The 27858-nt window shown below is 44.3% G+C and overlaps 5 protein-coding genes and 1 long non-coding RNA gene across 9 annotated transcripts; 2 read left to right on the plus strand and 4 right to left on the minus strand.

Annotated features, from left to right (window-relative positions):
- Nucleotides 1-67: 67 nt before the first annotated feature.
- On the plus strand, nt 68-5079 carry LOC148392912 (lysosomal cholesterol signaling protein-like). 2 transcript variants are annotated; one of them, XM_088385751.1, is made up of 19 exons: nt 68-206; nt 399-592; nt 699-846; nt 1056-1185; nt 1251-1435; nt 1627-1779; nt 1847-1914; nt 1977-2148; nt 2240-2395; nt 2480-2563; nt 2626-2749; nt 2817-2901; nt 2964-3051; nt 3134-3377; nt 3456-3533; nt 3610-3743; nt 3906-4066; nt 4123-4257; nt 4336-5079. In XM_088385751.1, the coding sequence occupies exons 2-19, from the start codon at nt 423-425 to the stop codon at nt 4382-4384; spliced, it is 2364 nt and encodes a 787-aa protein (XP_088241877.1). In that variant the 5' UTR covers nt 68-206; nt 399-422; the 3' UTR covers nt 4385-5079. The 2 variants fall into 2 exon arrangements, with proteins under 2 accessions (XP_088241877.1, XP_088241879.1); XM_088385753.1 differs by having other exon boundaries at nt 127-206; nt 409-592.
- On the minus strand, nt 4955-7856 carry tmem41ab (transmembrane protein 41ab). Of its 2 annotated transcripts, none has more exons than XM_088385771.1 (5): nt 7438-7856; nt 6292-6442; nt 6062-6223; nt 5803-5941; nt 4955-5722 (listed from the first exon to the last, which is right to left on the minus strand). In XM_088385771.1, the coding sequence occupies exons 1-5, from the start codon at nt 7578-7580 to the stop codon at nt 5505-5507; spliced, it is 813 nt and encodes a 270-aa protein (XP_088241897.1). In that variant the 5' UTR covers nt 7581-7856; the 3' UTR covers nt 4955-5504. The 2 variants fall into 2 exon arrangements, with proteins under 2 accessions (XP_088241897.1, XP_088241898.1); XM_088385772.1 differs by lacking the exon at nt 7438-7856 and adding an exon at nt 6821-6907.
- On the plus strand, nt 7460-27529 carry LOC148392914 (arylsulfatase I). 2 transcript variants are annotated; one of them, XM_088385754.1, is made up of 4 exons: nt 7460-7767; nt 24955-25245; nt 25641-25973; nt 26033-27529. In XM_088385754.1, exons 2-4 carry the CDS (start codon nt 25001-25003, stop codon nt 27108-27110), a joined length of 1656 nt encoding a protein of 551 aa, XP_088241880.1. In that variant the 5' UTR covers nt 7460-7767; nt 24955-25000; the 3' UTR covers nt 27111-27529. The 2 variants fall into 2 exon arrangements, with proteins under 2 accessions (XP_088241880.1, XP_088241881.1); XM_088385755.1 differs by having other exon boundaries at nt 25050-25245.
- LOC148392915 (uncharacterized) lies at nt 8408-9167 on the minus strand. The gene is made up of 2 exons (XR_015860599.1): nt 8874-9167; nt 8408-8713 (listed from the first exon to the last, which is right to left on the minus strand). It is a non-coding gene; the product is annotated as an uncharacterized LOC148392915 (long non-coding RNA).
- On the minus strand, nt 10330-13934 carry LOC148392916 (uncharacterized). Its single transcript, XM_088385769.1, has 3 exons — nt 13741-13934; nt 13598-13648; nt 10330-12781 (listed from the first exon to the last, which is right to left on the minus strand). Exons 1-3 carry the CDS (start codon nt 13814-13816, stop codon nt 11373-11375), a joined length of 1536 nt encoding a protein of 511 aa, XP_088241895.1. The 5' UTR covers nt 13817-13934; the 3' UTR covers nt 10330-11372.
- On the minus strand, nt 14335-24445 carry bean1 (brain expressed, associated with NEDD4, 1). Its single transcript, XM_088385770.1, has 5 exons — nt 24122-24445; nt 21215-21352; nt 16360-16563; nt 16156-16291; nt 14335-15355 (listed from the first exon to the last, which is right to left on the minus strand). Exons 1-5 carry the CDS (start codon nt 24147-24149, stop codon nt 15022-15024), a joined length of 840 nt encoding a protein of 279 aa, XP_088241896.1. The 5' UTR covers nt 24150-24445; the 3' UTR covers nt 14335-15021.
- Nucleotides 27530-27858: the final 329 nt, after the last annotated feature.

The raw sequence follows: 27858 nt of genomic DNA on the forward strand, positions 1-27858 counted from the left end.
ATAAACAGGCTGATACTGAAATATCCGGTTACATTTGAAAGCACCATTCGCTCTCACCACACCCTTGCGTCATCTTCAACCAATCGACGAGAGACGTGGAATCGTCTTTCGCGGCCGATTGGTCCATTTACCTGTCAGTCACTTCCAGCTGTCAGATTCAGAAATCCCCACTGATTTCATACAAAATGGTGATTTAGTCAACAAAGGTAAGCGTTATAACCTCTAAACTACTGCACTATTTGTTTATTAAATGTTCAAGCTGTTTAAAATAGATTCATCAACGCTGTGAACCGTCGCATAGCTGAACATGCCCTGATGTTTTTAGCATGCAGCAGCTAATGAGGCTAATAACAGAGTTCCTTTAAAACGTTTTAATTTTAATATACAATACGTTGGAGTTGTCAACAGCCCCGGCCGTCATCATGGAGGCAGCCAGCAGATATGTGCTCATCCACGGGAAGAACATCTCCCACAGCTCCCTGACGAGCCCTGGTGGTGGTGCTGGTGCTGGGCCTCATATGTCCATCGACAAGTTATTCCCTGCCTTGCTTGAATGCTTTGGCATTATCCTTTGTGGATACGTAGCTGGCAGGTAGCTTGTGATTTTTTTTTATTGATTATTGATTTGTGTTAGCACCCCAAAAAGGGTCTGAAATAAAAGTATGAGACATGAATGTGCCATTTCCCCCCCTGCACAGGGCTGACGTGATCACGGAGAACCAGGCTAAAGGTCTGGGCAACTTTGTGTCTAAATTTGCCCTCCCGGCTCTGCTGTTCAAAAATATGGTGCTGCTGGAGTTCGGCGATGTCATCTGGTCCTTCCTGTGGAGCATCTTGGTCGCCAAGGTCAGCTTCTGCTCGGGAGGTATCGTGGGCAAGGAGAGCCACAGTACCCGACGCACTAGCATTAACCATTTTTTCAATTGGATAGTCACACAATACAAAATAAAACCACTTAAAAAGGATTTGAGGCGATATTCCGACATGCATATATTCTTTATCCTCTGCAAACAAAACATAATCGCTGCTTACTTTATATATGTGTGTATGTTTAGGTGGCTGTGTTCACGCTGGTGTGTGTTCTCACACTGTTGGTTGCCAGTCCAGAAAACAAGTACGGCAAAGCCGGACTGTACGCCATCTTTGCCACGCAAAGCAACGACTTTGCCTTGGGCTATCCCATAGGTGAGGTTTCACAAAAACGTATATTTCGTCCTCGAGTACTTCACTTACAAGTTGTATTTCCCCAGTGGATGCTTTGTATCGGAGCACGTACCCGGCGTACCTACAGTATATCTATCTGGTGGCCCCCGTGTCGCTCATGCTGCTCAATCCCATCGGTTTTGCTCTGTGCGAGATGCAGAGGTGGAGAAGGAGGACCGACCAGCATGTGGAACGAAGCACAGCCCGGGTGCTGGCTGTGGTCGTCCTACAGGTACTGTTGATACCTTGATAAATGTAGAACTCTCAAAATGGCATCTTAATTCATTAAAAATGTAAAATAAATCTTGATTAATTAAAAAAGTAAAAATAATGATTTCAAAACACTGTAAAAAAACTTGATTAATTAAAAAAAGAAAATCTGAATCTGTAGTATGCAGGGGTACACCAAATTGTCTTCTCCAGGTTTTAAAGAACCCGATCGTGTTCATGGTGGTCGTGGGCATCGCCTCGCACTTTGCTCTGGGCCAGAAGATCCCCGACGTGCTGTCCCAGTTCATCGACGGCCTAGCCGACTCTTTCGGAGGTGCCGCTTTGTTCTACCTGGGCCTCACCATGGTTGGTTCACCCTCATCTGAAATATTTTGTAGGACATGACTGAGATGGATTTGTGTTTACGTCGCAGGTTGGGCAGCTGAGGAAACTGACGCGAGACGGCGGCGTCGCCTTGATCCTCCTCATCACTGCCAAACTGTGAGTGGCAGTTTCTATACAGCGTTAAAATAAGTTAAAATCTCGTTCTTTTTTGTCCTCAGTCTGGTGATGCCCCTGTTCTGCAAGGACATGATGGACATCCTGGACGTGGGTGTCAACAGCACTAGCGCCAATCACACCAGCTTGTCCAACTTTGCCTTCCTCTACGGCGTCTTCCCGACTGCGCCCAGTGTGGCCATCTATGCAGGACACTACGACATCGAGCTGGAGGTGGTGAGTAGTCCCCTTGTGGCCATCTAAAAAAAAAAATTCTCAATTTTGATACATTTTAGCATCTCGTTCACATTTCGGTGTCGCTGTTCAGGTGACGTCGGGCATGGTCATCAGCACCTTCCTCTCGGCACCCATCATGTACGTCTCGGCCTGGCTGCTGACCATCCCGCTGATGGACCCCGCGCCTCTGGTGGCCGAGCTTCAGAACGTCAGCTTCAACATCAGCATCGTATGCCTGCTGGCGCTGGTAAGAAGACAAGGACAACGAAAGAAACACACTACATGATAAAAGCTGAACTTTTTTTTTTTCTTTTCCCACACGCACTTGCAGATTTGGACCATCGCTGTGATGCTTCTCAGTGGGAAATTCAAGCGTCTTCCTCATCTCTTTTCCTTAAATCTCTTCTTGGCTCAGGTCAGTGTCAAACATCAATTTAGAAAACATCACTTTATGATTTTGGTTCATCCTCGTTCCAGTTCCTGGTGTGTGTGAGCATGATCCTGTGGAATTCCCTGGCCAGACAAGAAGATAATCTAACGGGCAAAATGTTGGCCTTTGCGATGCTCTACGGCTCTTTGTACAGCACGTACATTTGGACGGGTGAGTGTGCCGCCGCTAATACGCATGCTAACCGCTAACTGCGTCTCTCCTCTACTCGATTTTTTAGGTTTAATCCCGTTCTGCTTGGTTCTGACCAGCCGAGATGATCTCCTCAGGCTCCGGCCGGCCATTTTCATGATTTTGGGTTGGGGGTGAGTTACGCAGTAAATTTGCACAAAAAGATGTGACGTACTATTTCTATTATTGTTTTCAGGGTTCCTTTCTTCATGGTGGGAGGTCTCTTGTTAGTGGGCCAGAGGACCGACTCCATCGACTCTGCCTTCTTCTACGGACAAGCTCAAGTTGGACAGTTTAATCTGTGCATCATGCCCTAGAAAAAAAAATGCAGTCCATTAAAAAATGTTTAATTTTTGTTATCTGCAGATTATCAGCACAGCGGCAGTGCTGTCCATCAGCCTGGCGCTAGCTGCCATTTCTCTGATGGGCCTCAGCCAGGGACACAGCGAGCAGAGAGGCTACCACGTCCTGAGCCGAACGGCTCTTCCAGCCTCCAGTGAGGAGCAACTGAGGACCCCTGCTGGTTCAGATGATCCACTACCACAACAACAGCAGCAGCAACAAGAACAGTCAGGGGATCTTTCACCTTCTGTCTGCAGTGTTAACTCTGGTATTCTGTTTATTTTTTTTTTGGAGGTGGGGAGAATCATTTTGAAATATGTATTTATTGATCATTATTTTGTGGTAGACCTCCAGACGGCTCCTCCGCTCCAGTCCATGCCAGATATGATCACCAGCACGCAGAGGAACCATGGCAACAGCACAGGCATGAAATACAAATTCTATGAAGCTCTAATTTCCTTGTTTTAGGGATGAGGTAGTTCATGCAATGTTTTCAACAGGCCACACGGGGGCGCCATGCGACGGGCATCAACAGAGTTCGCCCTTAGCGCCAGAGGCTCGGCAAGCTGCGGATGACAAACAGACAGTCAGACACGTTCTGCTTTGTCTCCTGCTTATTGTCAGCCTACTTGCGGTGAGAATTTTGATTTATATTTCATTTTACGTCATTTCAGGCTCTTCAATAGAAAAATAAAATGTGGACTCATTTTTTCCCATTTACACTTTAACTTAATTTATACAGGCAAATTGTAAAATTGTGACCACATATTTGTTTTTCTGTTTATTTTGCATGTAGAACCTGTCAAGCTGCCTGTGGTGGTTGCTGAACAAAGACCCCGGCCGCCTGTACTTGGAGCTTCAGTTCTTCTGCGCCGTGGCCAACTACGGCCAAGGTTTCCTGTCCTTCGGGATCTTCGGCCTGGACCGCCACCTCATCCTCTTGCCTTTCAAGAGGAGGTGAGCATACCGGTCAGCAACGTGTCACAGTCACGTGACAGCCGCGTTGCCGACAGGTTGTCGGCGTGGCGAGGACGAGATGACAAACAGAGCGATACGACGGGCGATCGCGAGGAGATCCGGCTCACTTGCACGCAGTTTGTGCAGTACCACAAAGATCACTGCGTGCAAGGGCTGCTGCACGTTCGCAGGTGTGTGTCATGTATCTTCAAAAACCACTTGTCTCTTCTGTCCTTCCCACATTGTATTCACTCTCTGTCTCCCTCTAGTGCCCCAGGGGAGAGCACGAGTGCCCTAACCCATGAATCCCTGCTTTGATACCCACTGGCCGCCCAGGCAGAACTGGCCCTGACACCAGCGTGACCTCTATTTGACGTGAAAAGTCAGCGACCGCCATGACGTCCCGTCTCCCGCTCTTCCTCCCCAAAAGTGCCTTACGGTGCAGTTCTTCCATAACCTGTGATGGTCGCTGACTTTACTTCCGCTCCATTTCACTTATCAGTCATCTTCAAACCAACCTTAGTTTTTAATCACTAAAAATCCACTGCACTGACATCAAATTAGGAACACTTTCGGTGGATAGAAAAAGTCTACACACCCTTGTTTAAGCACTGTGTATATTGAGCTAATGCACTGTATTTAATTTTTTTTTTCCCAAAGATTTATTTGGAAAATGACTTGATTCCCTTTCACATTTGATTTTTATTTTTTATTTTAATACATATCGGTGTTTAAAAAATGGCTTATGGATACCCACCAGTATTTATCTATATAAAAATATGATCATCTTCACATTAACGTTTACAAAAGGCACGTGACCTCTGCCAATGTGAAGTGTGTGTGTGTGTGTGTGTGTGTGTGTGTGTGTGTGTACACAAGAGAATAAAGTTTTAGTAAGTGCGTTTTATTGTGCATTTTCCTTGACATGGATTTCAAAATATAGTAAAATAAACCAGCAGAGTAAACACTTGTTTAAACATGTTTACACGTCAATAAAAATAATGATTAAGACATCTAAGTGCTTCACAAAGTCCTTAAAGGAACAATGTACAATATGCAAAATAACATAAAAACATTAAGAAAATAAAAAAATGCTTGTTCAGCATGTAAACAGCTTTAGTTGAAAAACATATTTGCTTGAACCTGACATTCCTCTTGATAAAGTTAAGAACTGAGGAGTTATTTCAGTCACCAGCAGAGGGCGCTGCTACACTGAATATCAATGGATGGCTAAAAGTGGGCGTGGGAATCGGTTTAATTATTATTCCACAAACAATACTAAAACATGGTAAAACATGTGGGGGGCGGGTATAGAACATTTTAGGAAATTTTGGACTGCCACATTAATTATTTTTTTTTTTCACAGTGATGTCGAGGCTTGTGGTGCAATGTCCACCAGTGGAGACCTCAACTATTCAAAGTCCTCATCCTCCTATCGTCATCGCCTCTTCCGATCATTATCCTGCGTTCCGTCCATATCTTCCACCTTGAGGTGAGCTTGACCGTAACGTTTTATAAGCGCACCGGGCACCAGCGCCACCAGTGCGATGGCCAGCAGTTGGGCCAACGTGGCCCACGAGAAGATGTCATCCAGAGAGTGGATCTCTGAGAGGATGGCGCCCGTGCGCACGCAGATGAAGTTGTAAGGAATCAAACCTGGAAATGCAAAACCGGAGGAGCGCTTTTTTTAACGTGCAGTGTTTGTGCGGTGTCGAAAAAGCGGGGAGAGCGCTCACCGATGACAACGGAGAAGAAGAAGATGGGCATGGGGATGTTGAGGACAGGACAGGTGATGTTAAGGAACCAGTTAGGGGTCATGGGGAAGAAGCGCAGGAATAGGAGGAAAAAGAACAAGCTGCTTCGGTTTTCCTCTACCTGACACAGAGCAGGAAGAGATGGAAGATTTCTAAGTCAAACTAGCTTCAGGCTTGAATAATCATGGCCTACTAAAATTCTCCACGAATTCCGCCTAGCAACAAGGAGAAGTCACCATACCTTCCTCTGCAGCAGCGCCACCTTGTCCGGGAAGATGCGAACCACATGCTGCTTCCCAAAGGTGGAGGACAGCAGGTAGCAGAAAGTTGAGCCCATGGTGGTGAGCAAGCACGCTAGCGCCAGCCCCTCCCAGGGTCCGAATATGGCGCCGGCCAGCATGTTCTGACCCGGGAAACAAGAAATTGCTTGTCCCATTTAGACAGAAATCACAGGTCGTGAAAGCATCTCACCAGGAAGGAGGAACCGGGAATGGCGAAGGACTGCTTGTAGAGGTATGCACTGCAGAAGAGCAGCAGAACGTAACCATGGTGCTCCTGCTTGTAGAACCTGAGCATCTCGGCAAGCTCCCGAAGCTCATCTAGATCAGACGGGAACTTCAGCCTGGAGGTTGAGAAAAGTAGAAAATGGGTCAAATTGACATTTGGTTGTTTTTAACCCAGCATTTTTATTGGTGTAGTTACTCATCGCAGCTGAAACCAAAATACTGTCAGACAGTCTAAAGATAGTCCATACTGATGGCCTTCAAGGGAAATGTCAAAGTTGGATTTTTTTTAATGCACTTAAATTGCACGTGTCTGTCTCGTCCAAGTAGCTTTCGTGAGATGATTTACTGTTGCTTGGCCGGCCCTAAGCAACACAAGCTGTGTGCTATTTTGGTCTCTTTACAGCAAAGGAAGCAACTAAAAATGATCAAGGATGTTCAAGTAGTTGACACGGATTTTTGAAGCTTGCAAACGAGGAGACGAGAAGAGTGTTTACGTGAGAGCCATTACGCATTGGGTGAAAATAAAAGTGCCCACTGTGACACATTGCACTCCCAAATGTTCAAATGTCACGTGCATAGAAGATGACCAATGGCGTGGCCTCATGTTGGGCCTGCTGACCAATAGGAAGCGGCGCTGGTGAGAGGCCCAGCAGGTGCTGGACAAGGCCCACGGGCTTAAGTTACATACAAGGGGGATTTTAATGAGTGTATGTTTTTCTGCCTTTGAGTCATGCCTATTTGTGTCTCTCACATAGTTTAGATTTAAATCAAGATCAATTAACAAGTCTGCTTCACAGTTTTGAGCTTCAGGGTTCGAATCTCAACATGGCCAGGTGTCAATGGTTGTTTGCCCTACCATTGACCGGCAACCATTCCAGGATGTATCTGGCCTCTCCTCCTTGTTGCTGCTCTCATAAGCACAATAAATACATGTCAAAATTACATTTTGGGAGGCAAAGCCTTAAAAAATGAAATTCTTGTTCCCCCCCAAAAAATAATAATAATTGTTTATATTAATATTTGTCCATAAAATGTTTTGAGTTGCAGAACCACTACTATTTTATTATTGTTTAAAAAATAAAATAAAAATAAAAGTGTGAACTTGACCTACTTGTAGTAGTGGGGTTCGGGTTCAGGCTCCCCCGGCGAGGTCGGCGGGAAGTGCTCATCCGCCGGCGGGAGATGAGTGGAGAGCACGTAGAGGTAGACGCTGGCCGCCGCCACGGTGGCCGCTAGCCCGACGAGGGAGCGCATGTCGTCGACTCACAAGTTTCTAGGGGCTCCGCTCCGCGACTTGAAGTTTTAAGAGGAGAGAGACGAGGCAGGCGGTCCAGTTGGACGACACACCGACCCCAGGGAGGCTCGGTGTCTATTACCCATCGACACGCGACTCACGACGGCTACGGATCAGGTGACACCCGGCGATTGGCAAGTTTCTCCGGTAGGACATGATTTTATTTTTTACGTCTTTAACAAGTGCTGTCGCACAATATATCTTCTCAACGCGTCAATGTTTATTTAGTGAGTCCGTTTTAACGCCATTTATGCCCTAATTGTCGTTTATAAACGGTTGTTGATTGACGGCCATGTTGTAGTGATAGGTTGAGGCCACAAGATGGCGGCATAGTAACAGTTACAAATCCATGTTCACTTTTATGACTCAAATAGAATTATTGGGCTTTAAAAAATACTTCTCTACAAGTAAATTTGTTGAAAATGTTGAAAGTTAATTCCTTTTATTTACGTATGCTGAAGTACTTTTTGGATTAAAAAGGTGAATGAGAGACAAAAATTGAAAATTCTTCCTTTTAGTTCATGGTTTTGAAATTTAAATACGTTGAACAATTCAGGACGAAGCACCTTTTTGTTTGAAACTACCGACTGTTCGCGTAGATGGACATTATGAAAACAACTCATTGACGCCATCAGTTGCATTTTTCATACGAAATGCTTTTCCAGACTTTTACTGCAGCCTATTTCAGTTCCAGTCTGTTTCTGCCTACAGTCTCCTGTTCAAGAAGTAAAATGCATGCTCTTTTGGATTAATGTCGATTATTTGTTATAAAGACACCTGGGACACCTTTTTAAATTGCCAAGGAAAAGTTTATTGTGAGATTCGAAACTCTTTCTGAGGCTCTTCCTGACATCAAATCATCAGATTCTTCAGCCTCTGTGGGCGAAGCCTTCTTGCTCCTGGCGTCTTGATCGGATGCTCGGTGGGAGGCCTCGACTCGGTGGTGGGGCGCCCTGACTCGGTGGTGGGGCGCCCTGACTCGGTGGTGGGGCGCCCTGACTCGGTGATGGGACGCCTTGTGCGTTTGAGTCCGGACGCTGCTCCGATTGGGGACTCGATGGGAATCTATTCCTGCACAACTCCCTCTTTTCGACTGCCAAGAAAGTAACCCAGAACATTTCTCAAAAGACTTTTCAAGACGACATTTGATTACAGCCACTTTCTTTTAATCACATGACCTGGTAATACAGCAGACTCTGTCCCGCATAAGAAATTTTGTCAGATTAATGTCAGATGTCCTGAATAGAACGTACCTTCAGCAGCCATGACACAAGCAGGCACGGCCAACAGCGCCAGCAGCAGGAGGACAACGAAAACCTTCATGATTTCTCTTCTCAGTGTCGGACAATGTGAGCTTGCTGTATGTCACCGATCTGAAATACGGAGTGGGTTTGGGCGGATCTGAAGGTAACAAAAATTCCTTATCTAATGAAGGATACGCCTTGAAAATGGGATTGGCAGACTTGCTTCACTGATCTTTAATGTGGTGGAGGTGTGGCCATAATTTTTAGTCATTAAAAATGTTCAAGCTAAGTTCAGGTCAAGAGAGGTCAGATCAGGTCAAGTTCATTGTGAGATTTGAAACACTTGCATGGAATCTTCCTCGGATTTTGACATAAAATCAGCCTTAGAGGCTTTTGGAGTCTCGCAAAGTCTTGATCATATAGACTGCGTTTTGATAGGAAGCCTGGCGGGAGCGGATCGTCGGCTCCTGGGTCAGACTCGCCCTTCCTTTCCCCCAATGGAGCCTCAGATCGAGTGTTTTCTGTTTCTGGTCCGTCCCCCTCTCTTGTCCATTTCTAAAAATTCTTCTCGACACATTTTTCACACGTTGACTTTCGACCGATTTCATTGTTATGCTCCTTTGTACTATTTAGTGTTCTAATGAACTGTTTTCACTGTCTTTGTGGTCGTCCCAGCGCTTATAGAAAAATACTCGTCAACAGCCACTTTAATTGATTGATTGTTCATAAAAGCCTGTCTAAGTGTCTAAGATGCTTTCGTCCAATTAAGATGATTACGTCAATTACATTTGACATTTAGTGTGAGACATGACTCTGTACAATTCAGTGAAGAAACCGCGCCCGAAAAGACACTGAGCATTTTCCATTTGGATATTTTTGTACGTATCAACACTGCCTCAACAATCAGGTTGGTTTCAAATCTGAGTTCCATTTACTAGGCGGACTTGTTAAAATCATTTAATTAATTTCCAGGTCCTTCAAAGACAAACTGGTCTACACGCCTGTCTTAGGTGTGATTGTAAATGGTTGTTCGTCAATGCGTTCCTTGGCTTCCGTCCAGTTTGGGGTGTCACATGAGTCTTACAAGTAAAATATGTGATTTCTTAGTAATGGGGCGAGACAACCTGCTTAACTGCGTGGATGGAAAAAAATGCTAGAACAAATAAATGTCAAATTCATTACCTCTGTGTTGCGGCATGGCAGACAACAGTGAATGATTAGTGTTCGCTTCGCAAAATACGTATTGTTTGCGTCTGAATCGTGCGCTGATCAAATCGTGCAAATATACACAAAAAGAAATGGTGTGTGTGCAAGTGAGGTGAAATGATTGAATGATCTATTTTATTTAACTGCTCGTTACCAAAACAAAAAACGATCCCACACCTGACACACAGCTTACATGGAATTAAAAAAAAAAAAAAAGTTACAAAAATGTTAACTGTATTTTCCAAGGAAACTACCGGACCAACTTTTCAACTTTTTAATTTGAACATTAGCTTCTACAATAATAGTATGTCATATCCATTACTTGTCCCACACGGACACACAGCTTACATGGAATTAAAACATAAATAAATAAAACAATTGAGAAGAAAAAAAAAAAACATAACCTAACTCGTAGTTTGCAAAGACACCATTGTACCAAATATTCAACTTTTTAAATTGAACATTATAGGTTGCTACATTAATAGTATGTCATATGCAAATTACGACTCAAAACTGTTCGGTACATTTCTTTTGTATTCCATCTGATGTTGGGTGCAATTTTATCTGGCTAGCCTATTTCAAGTCTCTTTCTTTCTCTGTCTCTGTCTCTGTCTCTGTCTCTCTTGAACTTTTGTGCAAACACTTCAACAGATTTTAAGAAATTTGAGATCACATGTATGGAGTTACTTAAACAAACATTGAGTAAATATAGGATCATTTATATGCGACTACTTCAACACGTCTTTTCTATCACACTTGGTAACAAGGAAAAACAGTCCTGATCAACAACAATCTTGGGATAAAAGTTACAGGGTTAAATAAAAGTGAAAGAAGTTCTTTGTGCTAAACAGAGAGCTTAAGAGTTGTGCTCGTGACCAAAAAAGGAAAGGAGTAAAGACCACACACAGGATTGAGAGATAAGGAGTTCTCTAAAGACAGACAGAAAACTATGCTGGACCGAGGTGATCCAACTTGGAAATTATAAGGCCCTTGGCCAGACTGATCAGTGCCTCATCCAATCATTCCAACACGTCATCCCCTGAATTTTTGTGGTCTCCTGAATTTTCATTGTCTCGAGAATTTTTGTTGTCCCGAGTTTTCGTCATCTCCGGAGTCGTCTCCACATTTTTCGTCATCCCCTGGATATTCGTCGACCCCTGAATTTTCGTCATCCTCTGATTTTCGTCATCCGCTGAGTTTTTGCTCGTCCCCTGAGTTTTTGTCATCGCCTGAGTTTTCATCATCCCCTGAATTTTAGTCATCTGCTGAATTTTCATCGTAAAGTTCGTTGTACCCTAAATATTAGTCGTCCCCTGATTCATCGTCGTCTCCTAAACATTCTTCGTCCCCTGATTTGTCGTCTCCTGAATTTTCGTCGTCCCTTGATTCATCGTCGTCTCCTAAACATTCGTCGTCTTCTGAATATTCGTCGTCTCCTGAACATTCGTCGTCCCCTGATTTATCTTCTCCTGAATTTTCGTCATCCCTTGATTCATCGTCGTCTCCTAAACATTCGTCGTCCCCTGATTTGTCGTCTCCTGAATTTTCGTCGTCCCTTGATTCATCGTCGTCTCCTAAACATTCGTCGTCTTCTGAATATTCGTCGTCTCCTGAACATTCGTCGTCCCCTGATTTATCTTCTCCTGAATTTTCGTCGTCCCTTGATTCATCGTCGTCTCCTAAACATCCGTCGTCCCCTGATTTGTCGTCTCCTGAATTTTCGTAGTCTCCTGAATATTCGTCGTCTTCTGAACATTCATCGTCCCCTGATTTATCGTCTCCTGAATTTTCGGCGTCTCTTGATTCATCGGCGTCTCCTAAACATTCGTCATCCCCTGATTTATCGTCTTCTGAATTTTCGTCGTCTCCTGAACATTCGTCGTCCCCTGAACATTCGTCGTCCCCTGATTTATCGTCTCCTGAATTTTTGTCGTCCCCTGATTCATCGTCGTCTTCTGAACATTCGTCGTCCCCTGATTTATCGTCTCCTGAATTTTCGTCGTCTCCTGAATTTTCGTCGTCCCCCGATTTATCGTCTCCTGAATTTTCGGCGTCTCCTGAATATTCGTCGTCCCCTGATTCATCGTCGTCTCCTGATTTATCGTCGTCTCCTGAATTTTCGGCGTCCCCTGATCCATCGTAGTCCCCTGATTTATCGTCATCTTCGCATTTATTGTCTTCCCTTGAATTTTTGTCATCTTCTGAATTTTTGTCTTCCCTTGAGTTTTTGTCTTCTCTTGAGTTTTTGTCTTCTCCTGAGTTTTCGTCGTCTCCACATTTATTGTCTTCCCTTGAGTTTTTGTCTTCTGAGTTTTCGTCGTCTCCACATTTATTGTCTTCCCTTGAATTTTTGTCATCTTCCGAATTTTTGTCTTCCCTTGAGTTTTTGTCTTCCCTTGAGTTTTTGTCTTCTCCTGAGTCTTCGTCCTCTCCACATTTATTGTCTTCCCTTGAATTTTTGTCATCTTCTGAATTTTTGTCTTCCCTTGACTTTTTGTCTTCCCTTGAGTTTTTTGTCTTTTGATTTTCTTTGCCCCCTGAACATTCTTCTCCTGAAGATTTATTCTCTTCTGAACTGTCATCGCGCCTTGAAACTTCAACGACCCCTGATTTGTCTTCATCTGCTGGATTTTCTTCCTCACTTGAATTTTCTTCATCTCCCGGATTTTCTCCTTCTGAATATCGATTGCCGTTTTCTGTTTTCCAGCTTTCTGTGAAAGTCAAAGTCAAAGTCTGCTTTATTGTCAATTTCTTCACATGTCAAGACACACAAAGAGATCGAAATTGCGTTTCCTACTATCCCACGGTGACGAGACATATTAAATATTATATATATATATATGTATATATATATACATATATATATATATATGTAAAAACAAGAAGGCACATACCATGAATAAATAAGAGCAATGAATAAATAAATAAATAAATAAATAAATAAATAAATAAATAAGAGCAACATGGTTGAAATGGAGCAATCGTGCAGACAGTATGAGATAAGATCCTTAAGTCAGGATCCTTATCCTTAAGAGTAAGGATAAGAATTGATAAGATTTTACCATCCGGATTCCATTTTCAGTTCCGTTTTACGATTCAATTCTATATTGATTTTCATATGGAAAAAATAAGGTCATAAACAATTATCTATTTCTTTTATTAATTGCAACTTTGTGAAATATTGTGTTAAGAGGACAGAATGCAAATATTCTCCTACAATAGAAATGATCACCCGCCAAAAATCAGAGGCTTCGACAACAGCAAATTGGTCAAGCCTTAAGTTTTGACACTCCCTCCGCAGCGGATCGATATTCCGTTAAACTAATCGCATGCTTTTGCATGTAAAAGGAAATATCCTACCTTTTGTTGAAATTTCAGTTTTCAACCCCTGATAAATCAGGTATAGGCTCAATACCCACTCACTTATATATAATCCATAGAATAAATATGAAGCCCAGATACACGGGTGCTTCCAAAACATCTGCACGTTCGCAAGCAATGGCACGTGTGTAAATTTGCTGACTTACCTTTAATCACAGTTTCCAATCTTGAAACATCTCTGTTGATGCTCCTCCTTGCTGTAGGAAGAAAAAAATCAATATTCACTTCTCACGACTGTGCCGATCAAATTCTCTTTCCAACGTGTCCCGACACGAAAAGAGGAACATACCTTGAGCATGCACGGGCCTGGCGCACACGGATACCGTGGAAAGCGCCAGCAGCAGCAAGAAGACGTGGGCCCTCATGATCTGTTCTTCTCAATGTAATTCAAACTGATTTGTTTTTAATCGCACAGTGTTTGAATGAACACGACCGGCTGCTCTGTCGATCGAGAATCGTTTGATGGGTTTGCCCATTGACTCATTGACCGTGCTTGGCTTATTAACCCGCCAGTTAATTTGATAGGCGGAGTTCCACTGTCACACCTTCTCGCTTAGTACTTTAATACCTGTTTCCCATGGTAATATTTTCCGCCCAGTTTTCGCTCTGAGTCTCCCCTCCCGACAATCATTTTCACTAGCTCCAAAGATGATCTTACCAGATAATCACGCCGTGTGTGCTTGAAAGAATATTTGACCTTAACATTTATTTTTCGTCTCTTCCTTGGTACTCCCAGAGTTGCCTCTCCTTTGATTGAAACCTTTTCTTTACATACCACACATAGCTAGAAGAAAATTAAAAACCGTTACCTCCCTGGTTACATTGTTTGTGTGCTCTGAAGTCACAATGGCTTTTCTTTACAGAACATTCCTAGGTAGTCAGGACAAATCCGAAACTGTTACCTCCCTGTTTGGATTGTTGGTTTACTCCGAAGTCATGTTTAATCTCTCGTGTAGAACTGTGACTGTTTTTTTTTTTCATCATGTGTCGGTTCTTTCATAGTTTGGAAGTAGTGACCATGACCAAAGGTTGCGTCCCAGCTTAAAAGTTGCTGAATGTTAAATAGAACACAACATATCTGCCTCAAGAATGGTGGCAAAACACTACTTTTATTCTAAAATCTTCAGCTGTCTTGACACCATGATGTCACAAGATGGCACATATTGCTTTGACCAGAGTACAAAAAAAGCCAAATACGTAGGTGACTGTTATAGAACATTTTGTCGGACGATTTTTTATCTTAAATTGGCCTAAATTGTCATTTGCCCAACAAAGTTTGCAAAACACTAGTTTGTTTGGTCTTGAATGTTTTGGTAGTAGTGACTTAGTAGTAATTGCTACGGTGTGCTTGTGTATAGTAGCTTCAACTTGAAAATGCCACTTTGTTCCTGGCGTCCATTGTGAGTCTTTAAACGACATCCGTTTCACCAGAACCGGGAGACTTTGTTTAGTCCGTGAAGAAAAACTCTTCCTTCTGTTGAGTTTCATTCAAAGTTTGGAATTTAAAAATCTGCCAGAGTTTGTGTGGTGGCAGAGGACAAGCGCCAGCGAAAGGTCCAAACAAGTCATCTTACGAGATCTGGCTGATCCCCGACTGCCGCCTGTTGGCGTCCGTGTCCCTCTCTGTTTGATATTTGGAAAGGTCACATGGCACGAGGGGGAGGGGCTGCCCGTGTTCTGCCACCACCGCCTCGTACGGGGGCACCGCTTCGTACGGTGGCGCTGCTTCTGACGGGAAGGAGATGGATGCGATGCGTGGATACTCCGAGGGTGGCGAGGCGGTACTTGGACCTTCCTCTGCCCCCTCAGACTCATTCTGACGGGGGTCCCACAGCGAGTATGGTGGGGGGTCGTCTGCGGGTATGTAGAGGTGAGCGCAACCCGGGCCCACGCATTCATCGTACCTGCGGAGAGGGAGAAGAAGAGTGTTAGATCCCATAAAGGTGTAAACTGGCAAGGGGTGTTTGTTTAACACTCCAAGGAGCTTTAGAAGAAACAATTTGGACCTTGTGGATGTTAGGAAGTGGTGCTCCTGACCCCCCAATTTTTTTTTTTAATTTGATTGTAGCTCAAGGCAGACAAACCCAGAAACAAAATAGACCCTCACTTCTTGTGACACTCCAGCCCAAGAAACAAAAATGGTGACAATAATCACGGGAACTGACGATGCACTTGGTAAGGACAACATCACAAGTTCCCGTCACAAGTTGTCCTATTTCATTCACTTGTTAAAAAAAAAAAAAAAAAAATCAAAGAGATGTTTGTCATGTGAGAAGCGTTTGTCATCTGATAGCACTTAACTGCGGAACGACAAGAATGAGAAAAGATTTTACAATGCCCCGATATTGTAAAATAAAATCCTATTTAGTCACGTTGGTCACTTTTTATCGTTTCATTTTTTCCCTTTACGCTTACATGGCAGGAGGACAGAGGAAGGCTCTATTTGAATTATTTATTAAAATTGCCAATTAAACCAGCTGACATTTGAGTTCAAACGCAGCCTGACTTGGCCTTTTTAGACACACACGTACACACACACATATCCAAAGGGCAGCAAAAGTAGAACCAAAACATCCTCGTAAATGAATGAGCACAAAAAGAGGTCAGTCAGTCAGTCAGTTAATGTGGCACTGTAACTTGCTGCATTGATGAAAAGCTAAATAATTGAAATAATTACAGACAAATCAATAAATGACACGCTCACCGTGGCGGAGAGTCGGGGTATAAGTGGTTGACTTGTGACAGACTGTAAGAGTCAAAGTCCAAACCGGGTGGAAAGTCTTCTAAGCAGGTAGACCTCAGTTCTCCGACAGAGCCTCCGAAGGAGTAACCGTCCGGACCTAGAAGGTTTGGAGGCAAAGTCGGGTTTCGAACCAGGTTCGGGTTAGGGATGTGAGAGCGGACGAACCGTAGCTGGCTCTCAGGTGAGGGTTTCGTAGCCGGCTGTCCTTTCGCAGGCTGCCCACGATGATGGTGACGCAGGAGAGGAAGAGCACCAGGCCTATGACGATACCCGCCACCACCAGCGGAGACACCAGGAGAGACGCTTCGCCCCCAGACTCGCGCTCACTCCTGCAGTCCGGGTACTCCCCATGGCTCTGGTTCGAGCTCACTGGCGGAGCGGAGGGAGAACTTTGTTTTATGGATTCCAATGCCGTCATCATTTTTTTTCATATGCTAACTGAAAGGACATGTATGTTAGCATGATATGCGGCCATTGTTAGTGTAGTTGTTCCCATAGCTGACTTTTACGCAGATGGTATGGAAACCATGAATGCAAGCTGCGTTGAAACCAGAGTTGCGTGCCAAGCGGCGTGTTGCGAGGAGAAAGAGCGAGAGCGCAGTGTGGCGGGATGTCATGTTACGTAACAGCTTTATTCTCCCGCACACACTACAGACTCCTTCTTATCCCTCCTCCTTTGCCATCTTTCCTAGCCTCATCATTCCTCCGGGGACTCACTCCACTTTAGCGTGTGACAGATAATTAGAGCTACACTTTACACACCACGCACACACTACACACACACACCACACGCGGTGTATCCTTCTCAGCCGTTTAACGTCTCATTGCTGGGTTTTTTTTTCCTTCTCGGGCTTGTCGGTCTTCATCTTCATGACATCTTCCTTGCAGCCGCGTCATTCTCTCCTAGGGGAGTGTGTTTGAGCGAAATGCTAATATTTGTAGCGTTTAGTTCAACGTGTGCTCATATTAATGATGTCTACTGTAGCGGTTATTTTATGTACTACAATACTAGTACAATATTTATATTTGTATGAATCAAAGCTCGTGATGACAATGAGGATGTGATAAAACATCAACCAAAGAGCAAATCACGTTAGCAGAGAGGATGCCTCGGAGCGCTCGTCTGGCGTCTCGGAGAACAACGTCTCGGGAACACTTAGTGGCGAGAGACCAATTCTCTCGTGTGAGGAATGGCTGACAGCAACACAAGAACGGAAAACACAATTATCCACGCTGAGACGAGACACCGGAGACAACGTTAGATCACGCGTTTGGAAATTAGATTGACGTTTTATATCTAGAGCCAGGATATTATGTTAGGAAACGATGTTTTGAGAAATGGGAGCGGATTAGACGAAAAATATTGCACGTGTATGTACCAAATTCTCTGTGCTTACAGTAAACAAATTGTGTTTATCTTTTCCGAACTACAGCCGTGGCTTTCGGTCGGTGTAAAAAAACAGGATTGTAGAGGATATGACATTGAATTCATCTTCAAATAATTGCTAAATAAATGATAAATCTTTTTTTAAATTTATGCAGTATAGTGCAAGAATTTCTTGCCACCTAGTGGCTGCCAGTGGAATTACACATAAAACAAACTCCAGTCAAACAGCAGATTGCAACATGGTCCGCTTGCCTAAATGAAATCAATTTGAATGCCTTATATATTTAATCGGTAATTATGAGAGGAGGGGTCGCATTTCGATGATTTTCAAAATGTTTCAGCCCGAGTTGAACGTGCACCTTAAAGTCATTTACTGCCGTATCGGCAGAATATTGTGAAAATCCCACTTTGATCAATCCATAAATGAATGTGCTCATCGGGATTGGCCCGATGAGGTCGAATGGTCACAAGGATTGAAGCCAGATTGGCTGCAGCGCTTTAAATCCATCCACGATTGGTCGATTAAGAATTTGATCAGTGGTGAAAATAGCACGTTATCTGCTCGAAGCAAGTTGCGCTAACACACGCTGCTCGCACTGAGGCCACCCGGTGGGATTCAGGATGCACGGCGTGATATTTATTTTATTTTTTTTTTATTATCGGTCTGCCTGTGTGGCGAAGGATATCTCGCCTTCTTCAACACTCGCCTGCTTTTTCGTTCTCACTTCTCGGAAAACAGCTGCTCGGGCTATTTATATATCTTTATTAATTGAATGAGGACATTTCCAGTAGTACTAGTTTGGTTTCCAAGTTTAAATATTTTCCTGTGATCAAAAAGATAAGGTTAGTAACATCAATGGCACCGTAGTTACTTTACAAAAGTCATTCGTTACACAATGACTGTTGAATGACAACACACAATTGGCAGGTGTTCAAACGACAACAGAAACAAAAACTCTTATCTCCCTTTAAATTAGATTTGCCTTTTCTCTGTAGCTATTTTTTTTTTTTTATACACACTTTGTTAGTCGCAGCTTTGCTTTGCTCATCCCTGTTCCGATTTTTCTTCGAAACATGATGTGGGCGATAACGAATGTCCAGAAAGCAGCGGAGGAGATGATCAAATAGAGGCGGAAAGGGGAGGAAGAGGCCACGTTTAATCGTGTTAACGCAGCACCGTAACATCTGTCTGTGTTGGACACACAAACACACATTAGCGCTCTGTGCATGGGCAAAAGTAGTCGCTGTCAACAGCTGACCTGTCTGTTTTACCCTTTATTTCTCCTTCCTCCCTCCCTCCTTTTCTCATTCAGCTGTTCCAAGTCCCTCCATTTGTTGCCCCCCCCCTTCCCTCACCCTTGGGAGTCTTTCTGTTCTCCCATGATACTCTTTTAGCTAGCTGGAGACAAGACATGTTGTCAGGGAGAGCAGACAGGAACAATTAGCCGATTAATCGGTTATCATGATTTTATCTTACCAAATATTGGAATCGGAATGAGTCTCAAGAAGTCCATTTTTTTTCTGTCCTTTTAGTTTGCCTGCACCATGTCAAAGAGTCAGCGCTCATCTTGACCCCCTGCGGTGCTCTTTAATCGTCATCGGGGGTGTTAGGGAATGAGCCGGAACAACCTTGCCCATCTGATACATATGCACAAGGCTCATATCCATTTAGATAGATGCAAGCCAGCCACCCTTATAGATGACGCTTGGATGGACACATCGGGGGAAAAAAAAAAAAGCGCTGTTAAAAGCACTTTTTTCCCCCGCGTCCATTTCCATAAAACGCGGCGATGCGGTGATTGATAGCTGGCGAGAGGCGAGACGAGGCGTGGCGGCACGCCGCTGATGGATAAATGATGTGTGCAGCCACGAGGAACACACGCAGATTCCATTTCAGATCTGCCCGCATCACAGCGGTGCATCCCCACACCCGCCGTATGTAGATTGGCTTGAGTCTTGATCTTTTTGCCACTGATAGCACCCCCCCCCACGGTATTCGCTTTGATATTACTGCAGTGTATGCAAGTCGACAGTCATCAGGGGACTTGAAATGGTTAGCACGGAAAAAGTATGTATTTAGGATGCGAGTCCTTTGCCATTATGTGGCAAATGAAAATTGCAATGCCGTCGCTATGGCAATGCCCCCCATCAAATATGCCTGATGTGTCAGGCCAGATATTTTTTTATTTTTTTTTTTCCCAGGATTTTTTTTTTTCAACATTTGTTTCCCATAGGGAAAATAGTCACTATTTTTCCTGAAGGAAATTTTGGGTTCACAAAATAAAATAAAATAAAATAAATAAATAATAAAATAAAATAAAATAAAATAGACTTCACGTTAGAACCTTGGTTCTTAGACTAACCGAAGCACCAACTCTCACCTAGCCCTTCCCCCTGTATAACTCATTTAAAATATTTTTTGGTGGGCACTGGCTCTGCTTTGACATTATTAATTCCTGTCAAGTAATGCAAACACATTTCTCTCCAACCACAAAGCAGCAGCATGCAAAATGTCAACCTTGGCCATTGGAAGTGTCTTATCTCCACCCAGCAAGACATCCCTGAGCTTTTTATCCATCTCTTGGCTTGGCTCCCTTTTGGGAAGCACGCCCCAGGTGCCAGGATGGATGGGAAAGGGGGGGGGGGGGGGGAATCAGCTAAGGATGTGAATAATACATCAGAGGAGAAAAGAAGGAAGGATGAGGTGATGAGAGAAAGGCGATTTAAAGGGCAGGAAGGGAGCGCGGGACTTGTCCGTCCATCTGTCCCCCCACCGCGTCTCCCGGACGCCTCCGCCGTGGTCAGGATGTGTTGCGTAAGCACGGATTCATCTTTTATTGAAGCATCTATAAATACTGTCTGTTGTTCTCTTGGGTTTAAAAGCTCAACCTCTGATCCGGTTATAAATAAAGAGGTAAGATAGCCACCGAACAAGCCACTTCGGTTGAAGTGAAGACCTCGCACGACATTGCGGAGCGGGGATACTACTTGAATGCAAAATGCTAATTTAGCATAATTTTCCATGCTGTCATTGGTGTTACGGTTTGGACTAGCAACTGAGTGCTTCTAATGTGATGGGAGCGGAAGGATGTAATTTGCCCGCTTGCTTTGAAACGATTTGATGAATTGATTGACGTTGTGAAATTGGCAACCAGCAGAGGTGCTGTTGAGTCACAACGCAAGGTGAAAAACATCGTAAGAAAATCACCTTGAAAGAACCGATTGAGTTCATTGATTGCTCCGATTTCTGTCAATCGTTGATTCATTGCGTCTTGAAGAAATTGGTGCCAAACAAAGTGCAACTTTTTTTTTTGCTTATGACTGATAGTGGTTAATTCCGAGTATTCCGGGGGAAAAAAAATTCTTAAAGTATCGGTATGACACGGGTGGACTCTCCTTCTTAGCAGAACTGGAAAATCAAAGTAAATAATAGAACTATAAACTAATGAATATAAATGTTTTCATTCAAAACCTTTGTGAAAAAGGAAAAAAAAACTATAGAATTCCAAATCCATTATTTCCCCATGATGAATATATAACATCATAAATCAGTTCAATTCCGGCAAGCAGCAACAAATGTCACGAGCCTACAATTTCAATTTGACAACGTGAAATCACAAGAGCTTCTCTTACCTGAGCAGATCAATTTCATCAGCATGAACTCGTGTTCACAGTGCTTCCTCCCAGCACATCTCAATGGGCAGGAAGCCAACTTCAACTGCTTGCCGACACACGCGGATGCTGCTAGTGCTCCGATCGCCACGAACGCCGCTGAGGATGGAGGGAGGGAGTCAAATGGAGGAGAGAAAGAGAGAGAGAAATAAAGAAGGCAAAACAAAACATGGAGAGAAAAAAAAACAACACAGAGTATGGAGATGGACAAACATGATGGCAGGAAGTGAAGGAGGCGTGCGGCATCCCAGCCTGCTGTTTATAAAGCCTCAGGCACACTACTGTATCTTTGCATGTGTGTGTGTGTGTGTGTGTGCCCTGCAATTGTTCATCCTCTTGTCTTTGCGTGCTGCTGCGGCACAATTTATGACTTTAAATATGCGAATTGCAGAGTAGCTCACTCTGCAATTCATGAGAAAATAGAGCCTAGTGCCTTGAGCCGCACGGCTACGTTAGATTAGCTTTCCCTATTAAATCATTGTGTTTCCGCCTTGGCCACCAGGGGAGCAGTAGAAAACTGATATACAGATACACAATACATGGAGACAGTCACAACTCCTTAGTAATATTTTTTTTTGCAGAAGATAAAGAATATACGGGGATTGTCATATTGATCATGATCGTTTCAAATGAACACAGTTTTTAGCAATAATAATAATAAATTATATTTATATTGCACTTTACATTGCAAAGAAACTCAAAGTGCTACAGAAACGCTTTTTAATTATTGCCTATCAGCCGCTGGATTTAAAGAAATTGGTGGAAATCTGATTTGATTTCATTTGCGACTATATGAGTGTGCGAGTGAATGTTTGTTTTTTATGGCCGTCTGTTGGAACATGGCCGCAGGCTTTGAGTCAGGCGCGTCAAACTCATTTTTGTCACGGGCGGCATGTACTCAGTTAGCCTCCGTTATGGCTGTCAATTATATACAGGATATCTTGTATAATGTCATTATATACCGAATAGGCTTTGAAATCATACACTTGTAAAAACTGTCCAAATATTTTAAAAAGATGCATAAAAATTGTTAGCAATATCTGTAGTTTTTAAAAGTGAAGAAAATTTGCAATTGCAGTACCGGTACATGCACAATTGTGTTCGAAGTTATACTAGTCAGAATACAACAAGGTTAAGCGTGGCACTCATTTGTTTCGTGATCAAAAAAAACAGAAAAGAAACTAATTGAATGTACTTGCCAACCGCCTGTGGCAATCCCGCTGGCAGGCGGCTTTACTTTAGAACGCTGTGCTTCCGTTTCCATTGAAGATAATTAAACGATTACCGTGTTTATTCTAATGAGCGCATATTCTAATGATTGCTCAGTGTGTGTTAGCGATGACACAAATCAAAAACATTGCTACCTCTAATTATCGCCCATGCTGCTCAAAGTCCCACCCAAATTTTACGTTTTCCTCCGTGACCGCATACCGACGTCATTGCGCAAGTTTAAATATGACTTATTTGACAGCACGATTCAACTTTAAAGTGAGAATTCCCACTTTCTGACTGTAAAGTCACAATTCCAACTTTATTCTCAAAATTCCGACTTTAAAGTGGGAAATATAGATTTGATCAGCTCAATTAGACAAATGACATTTCAATTTGCCCTAGTATTTTTCCTCCAGTTAGCCGCTGATGCTAAAAGACGCTAAAGGATGCTAAAGGGGGGAAGCAGCAGACAGGAAAGGACACAAAAGGGAATCGGCCCGGTCCTGAAGGTTGAGCATCACTCCATCATGTGCCAGGTATTCTCTACCCGCGTGCGCTTCCTCATCCATCTCCTCCCAGATCAGCCTGACAGTCCATTAGGACCACACGTCGCCCTCATCCATTCACAGCGACAGGCCGACTTATCTCCAAACGGGGACCGAGAGCGGATAGACGGTGTGTGCGTTTCGCTGATGGCCGCTCGGTGAGGAGGTCAGCGGTCAGAGCCTTTGAGATCACTTTTAACGCGGCCTGTCGAAATAGCAGTAGGATCATTTTTCATTGATAAAAGAGCGAGTGAACGTTTTGGAATTGGTGTGGAACGCTGACATTTACACCAGAGCAACGCCACTTTGAAGAAGAGATTTCGTTTTGGTGCTGGGGGGGGGGGGAACCCACGCTCACATACCGACAATGCGAACCCGGGGGTTTTCGCACAAAAGCGTCCGGCAGCTTTTCTGTCAGGTCCGCAAACGTACTTTGCGGCTCCAACGAGAGAGTTTCAAAGTGTGTGGGAGGAAGAGGAGAGCAGCTGGCTGAGCCAAAAATCACTACAACACGCCTACGATTTGTTGTGTGTGTGTGTGTAGGTGCGTGTGTATGTGTTTGGCTTCACTTCATTTCACCATTGCGTATTGTTTTACTCTTGACTTGTAATTTTTCTTTTTTCTTTCTCCTTAGAAACACATCAATTCAAAAACAATGCAAAATATACAAACCACAAACAAGTTCAAATGGTAAGACGGCCTTTGTTCAAGCCGACTAGAAGAGCTTAATCACTTAATGAGGTATGAATCTGCAGAATTTCACATGGCAGCTGTGAGCTGACTCATTTAAGATGAATTTTAATGCAATTGGTTAATTCCGAACATAGTTTTATCCCAGCTAGGAGGGTGTGGACACTTTTACAACTACATTATTTTGTTTTTATAACAAGTCACTTAGTGATTGTTTTGTCTTGGTCTCCTTTTTTATGTTCCAAAACCTGACATAAGAACAGGGGTGTGTAAACTTTTTTTCACTTTGCTCACTAGACACGCTAAACTGCTTTGTGTTTTTGTATTCTTTCATTTCATTTTGCACGACAATGTCATTCACATGACACATGATGAAGAGATGCAAATGACACACACACCCACGTCATCCAGCCGCACTTACCTACGTAGACGTCCGAGCGGCTGCTCATGAGCTTTGCGGGCTTGTTTGTATCGTCACAGCAACATGGACGCCACGTGAAGCTGGTTCCCGCCTCTCGGGACGTGGCCCACCTCCTCGGAATAGCTTCGTTAGCGGTCAAACTGGCTCTTCTCCTTCCTTCTTTCGTTCCTTCTTGGTCTTTTTTCACGCAGGAGCACGGCACGGCGGCTGCACCAACCCTCCTCTTTGTCTGCCTTCTCGTTTTTCTTCTTCTTTGCGTGTCCTTCCCCGCAGGATAGTCTACTTCAGCATCATCAGCATCCCAGCAGCATCCTCCTCCTCATCCTCCTCATCGTTCTTACCGTCGTGTTGAGCACTGGCGCCCTCCAGCGGTAATACTCTGGTGGTGCCGTTTGCTGGTCACATAAAGCATTACATAAAATATCGAATATGAAAATATAAAATAAAATATTAACAACTCAGGCATTATTAGTCAATTTCATAGTAGTTTTTTATTTAAATGCAACAAGCAATCCTCATGTTCAAAATATCCAAATAAGAATTTGTTCTTTTTTACTTACCCAAAATTCTAAAATATATATGTTAACAAAAACATTTTATTATGAATTTATGGGAATTTTCAAGTATCCAGGTTCTCTGTGGTCATATAGTACTCCATTGTGCGTGGATGCGTGTACACACCAAAGTTGACCTCGATTTCCAGTCAAGGTGCGAGGAGCCCAAAAGCTCAGTGGAATGTAATAAGCTCCTGCAAAGGTGTGTCTTTCCATAAACATCCAGCAAGTCTTCAACGTTTCCCAGCATTTTACTTTGCACCCTGCACAACATCTCAGGCTACTTCTGCAGTAGGCTTCCCCCCCTGATTTTCTGCTTTTGGAGATGAAGAGAAGAATCTGCTATGCGTTTCTCCTGGCGATCTGGTTCTCAGGCTACCGGGCCGACCCCCCGGCGCCGCATGTGATTTTTATCATGGCGGATGATCAGGGTTACGGCGACGTCGGCTACCACGGCTCGGACATCCGTACGCCCGTCTTGGATCGGTTGGCGGCGGAGGGAGTGAAACTGGAAAATTATTACGTTCAACCCATCTGCTCGCCCTCTCGGAGTCAACTCATGACAGGACGGTCAGTAACATTTTTTTTTTTTTTTAATACACAACAATTCCATGATCTGCACTTGCTCGACTTGTCATTTCAAATTGATTATTGCCACTTTTGGTTCAAAATTACTGTCAAGCTAAACAGAACAAAAATAATTATTTAAGGTATGGATGTAAACAGCTAGCTTAATGCTAATGGAAATTGCAAAATGCCATCGTCCAGCTATTAAAACTAGCATCTTATAACCCTGTGAATTTTTTTTTTATTATTGGGGATTTACTTCTAGACGTTAAAGTCTATCATGCTAGTAAACTTTGTATTTGTGTTTAAACTCTCCAAAATATTTGTATGTCAAAGCACTGTTGACCATCCTGTGAAATTATTTCCCAAACTCATGGCAGTTTTTCTTTTCTTGTCAGCTACCAAATTCACACGGGCTTGCAGCATTCAATCATCCGTCCACGTCAACCCCTCTGCCTCCCCCCGGACGTCCCCACCCTGCCCGAGCGTCTGTCGGAGGCGGGTTACGCCACGCACATGGTGGGGAAATGGCACCTGGGCTTCTGCAAGCCCGGCTGCTCGCCCACGGCACGAGGCTTCAGCAGCTTCCTGGGCACGCTCACCGGTAGCGGAGACCATTTCTCCTATCAGAGCTGTGACAATGCCGAAGCTTGTGGATTTGACCTGCATGACGGAGATACGCCAGCGTGGGACATGGCGGGAAATTACTCCACTCTGCTTTATATTGACAGGTGAGAATTGCAGTTCGTGGAAATCTTCATGACCCAACATGGCTCATCCTTCCCAACAGAGTGAAGCAGATCCTGAGAAGTCACAACTCGAGCACGCCCCTCTTCCTCTACCTTTCCTTGCAAGCCGCCCACACACCTCTGCAGGCACCTGACCACTTCCTGGACTTGTACCCGTCCCAGAGCAATCGCATCCGCCGTCACTACGCGGCCATGGTCAGCTGCTTGGACCACGGCGTGGGTCAAGTGGTCGACCAGCTGAAGGCGAGCGGTCTTTATGAAAACTCCGTTGTGATCTACTCGTCCGATAACGGTGGGCAGCCTCTGTCCGGAGGAAGCAACTGGCCGCTTCGGGGCGGCAAAGGGACATACTGGGAGGGCGGCATCCGGGCGGTGGGATTTGTCCACAGTCCCCTCCTGAAGGTCAAGGGGGTGGTCAGCAAGGCGCTTATCCACGTCTCGGATTGGTACCCGACGTTGTTGTCACTGGCTGGTGCCCCGCGGTCCCACCGAGGATTGGACGGTCACGACGTTTGGGGCGCCATCAGCGAGGGGCTCCCCTCACCTCGCACGGAAATCCTTTTCAACATCGATCCGGTCTCCAGGAAACCCGGGGAGCCCTACGACAAGGCTTTGGTGCTCAACGGCTTCGGGATCTGGGACACGGCGGTGAGGGCGGCGATCCGCGCCGGGGATTGGAAGCTACTGACCGGAAACGTGGGCGACGGCGACTGGACGCCGCCGCGGGCCAACACCGACGGTCCGGAGCGCTGGCAAGGCCTGGAGAAGCGGCGCAACGAGGTGGGCAAGTCGGTATGGCTGTTTAACGTCTCCTCCGACCCTTACGAGAGGTGCGACATGGCCCGAGCTCGGCCGGAGATCGTCAAGCATCTCCTGAACCGGCTGGCGGAGTACAACCGCACGGCAGTGGTGCCGAGAAACCCACCCGACGACCCCATGGCGGACCCCGATCTGCACGGCGGGGTGTGGGGACCCTGGCTGGGACTGGAGGGACAAGATGGAGATGAGGTTGGCAGGAAAAGCTGGGCGACAAGAGTCAAGCAATGCAAGTTGTGCAAATTAAAAGCGCTCTTTAAAAAGGTGAGGTCGCGTCTGCAGAAGAACGCCGTGTTCTTCTGAGGACATCGTGTTCTGCTGCAGAGAAAGACATTGCGGGGGGACCTACAAAATGTCTGTCATCAGATGTCAAACACTCTATTTGGGATTTATTTTATAAACCACACTTATTTAATTCCCTCAGGAAAACGTTTTCATCACCACGTAGCTATTTAGCGGCTAGCACGTGATACAGCGACCGTAGAAAATATCTCTCGTCTGTCTTGTTCATGAATATTCAGCTATCCTCATTTGCCCATTCTGGTCAATTCCCATGACAGCCACCCACCATCAGTCCTTCAGCTACCCTCTCTGCAGCTCCCCTCCGTTTCCTCATCCTACTCATTTTTGTCTTGCATACTTTCATAATCAAGGTTTGTAACGTGTGTCATATCAGCATGTGCAAACAGCTCAATAAAATCACTGTAAGTTACTTTCCTATATCTTTCTTTTACCTCCTCCTCACTCATTAGATTTGAAATGCCAGCTTTAGGGTGGTACAAATTGTATAGATTATGTATATATGTTTGAAACCAGTATTTTAAATACGTTGTTGACCAGATTTAAGTTTGGCACACCTAAAGGCCTCAAGAGTGCCCTCTGCTGGACATTAAAAAAAGTCACACTTTTCCAACGTTGACAGGCTGTTTACTGTAAGGCCATATACATTTAAAGCCCAACATATTTTCCAGTACATAGAAAAATATTGCTTACTCTTGTGATTCTTACTAACTGACTAACCAAAGCTTGTTAACTGCCTGTTTCAAAGGAC

Source organism: Syngnathus floridae, chromosome 9 (assembly GCF_059516105.1).
Source record: "Syngnathus floridae isolate MCC-2025c chromosome 9, RoL_Sflo_1.0, whole genome shotgun sequence".
Classification (NCBI taxonomy): Eukaryota; Metazoa; Chordata; class Actinopteri; order Syngnathiformes; family Syngnathidae; genus Syngnathus; species Syngnathus floridae.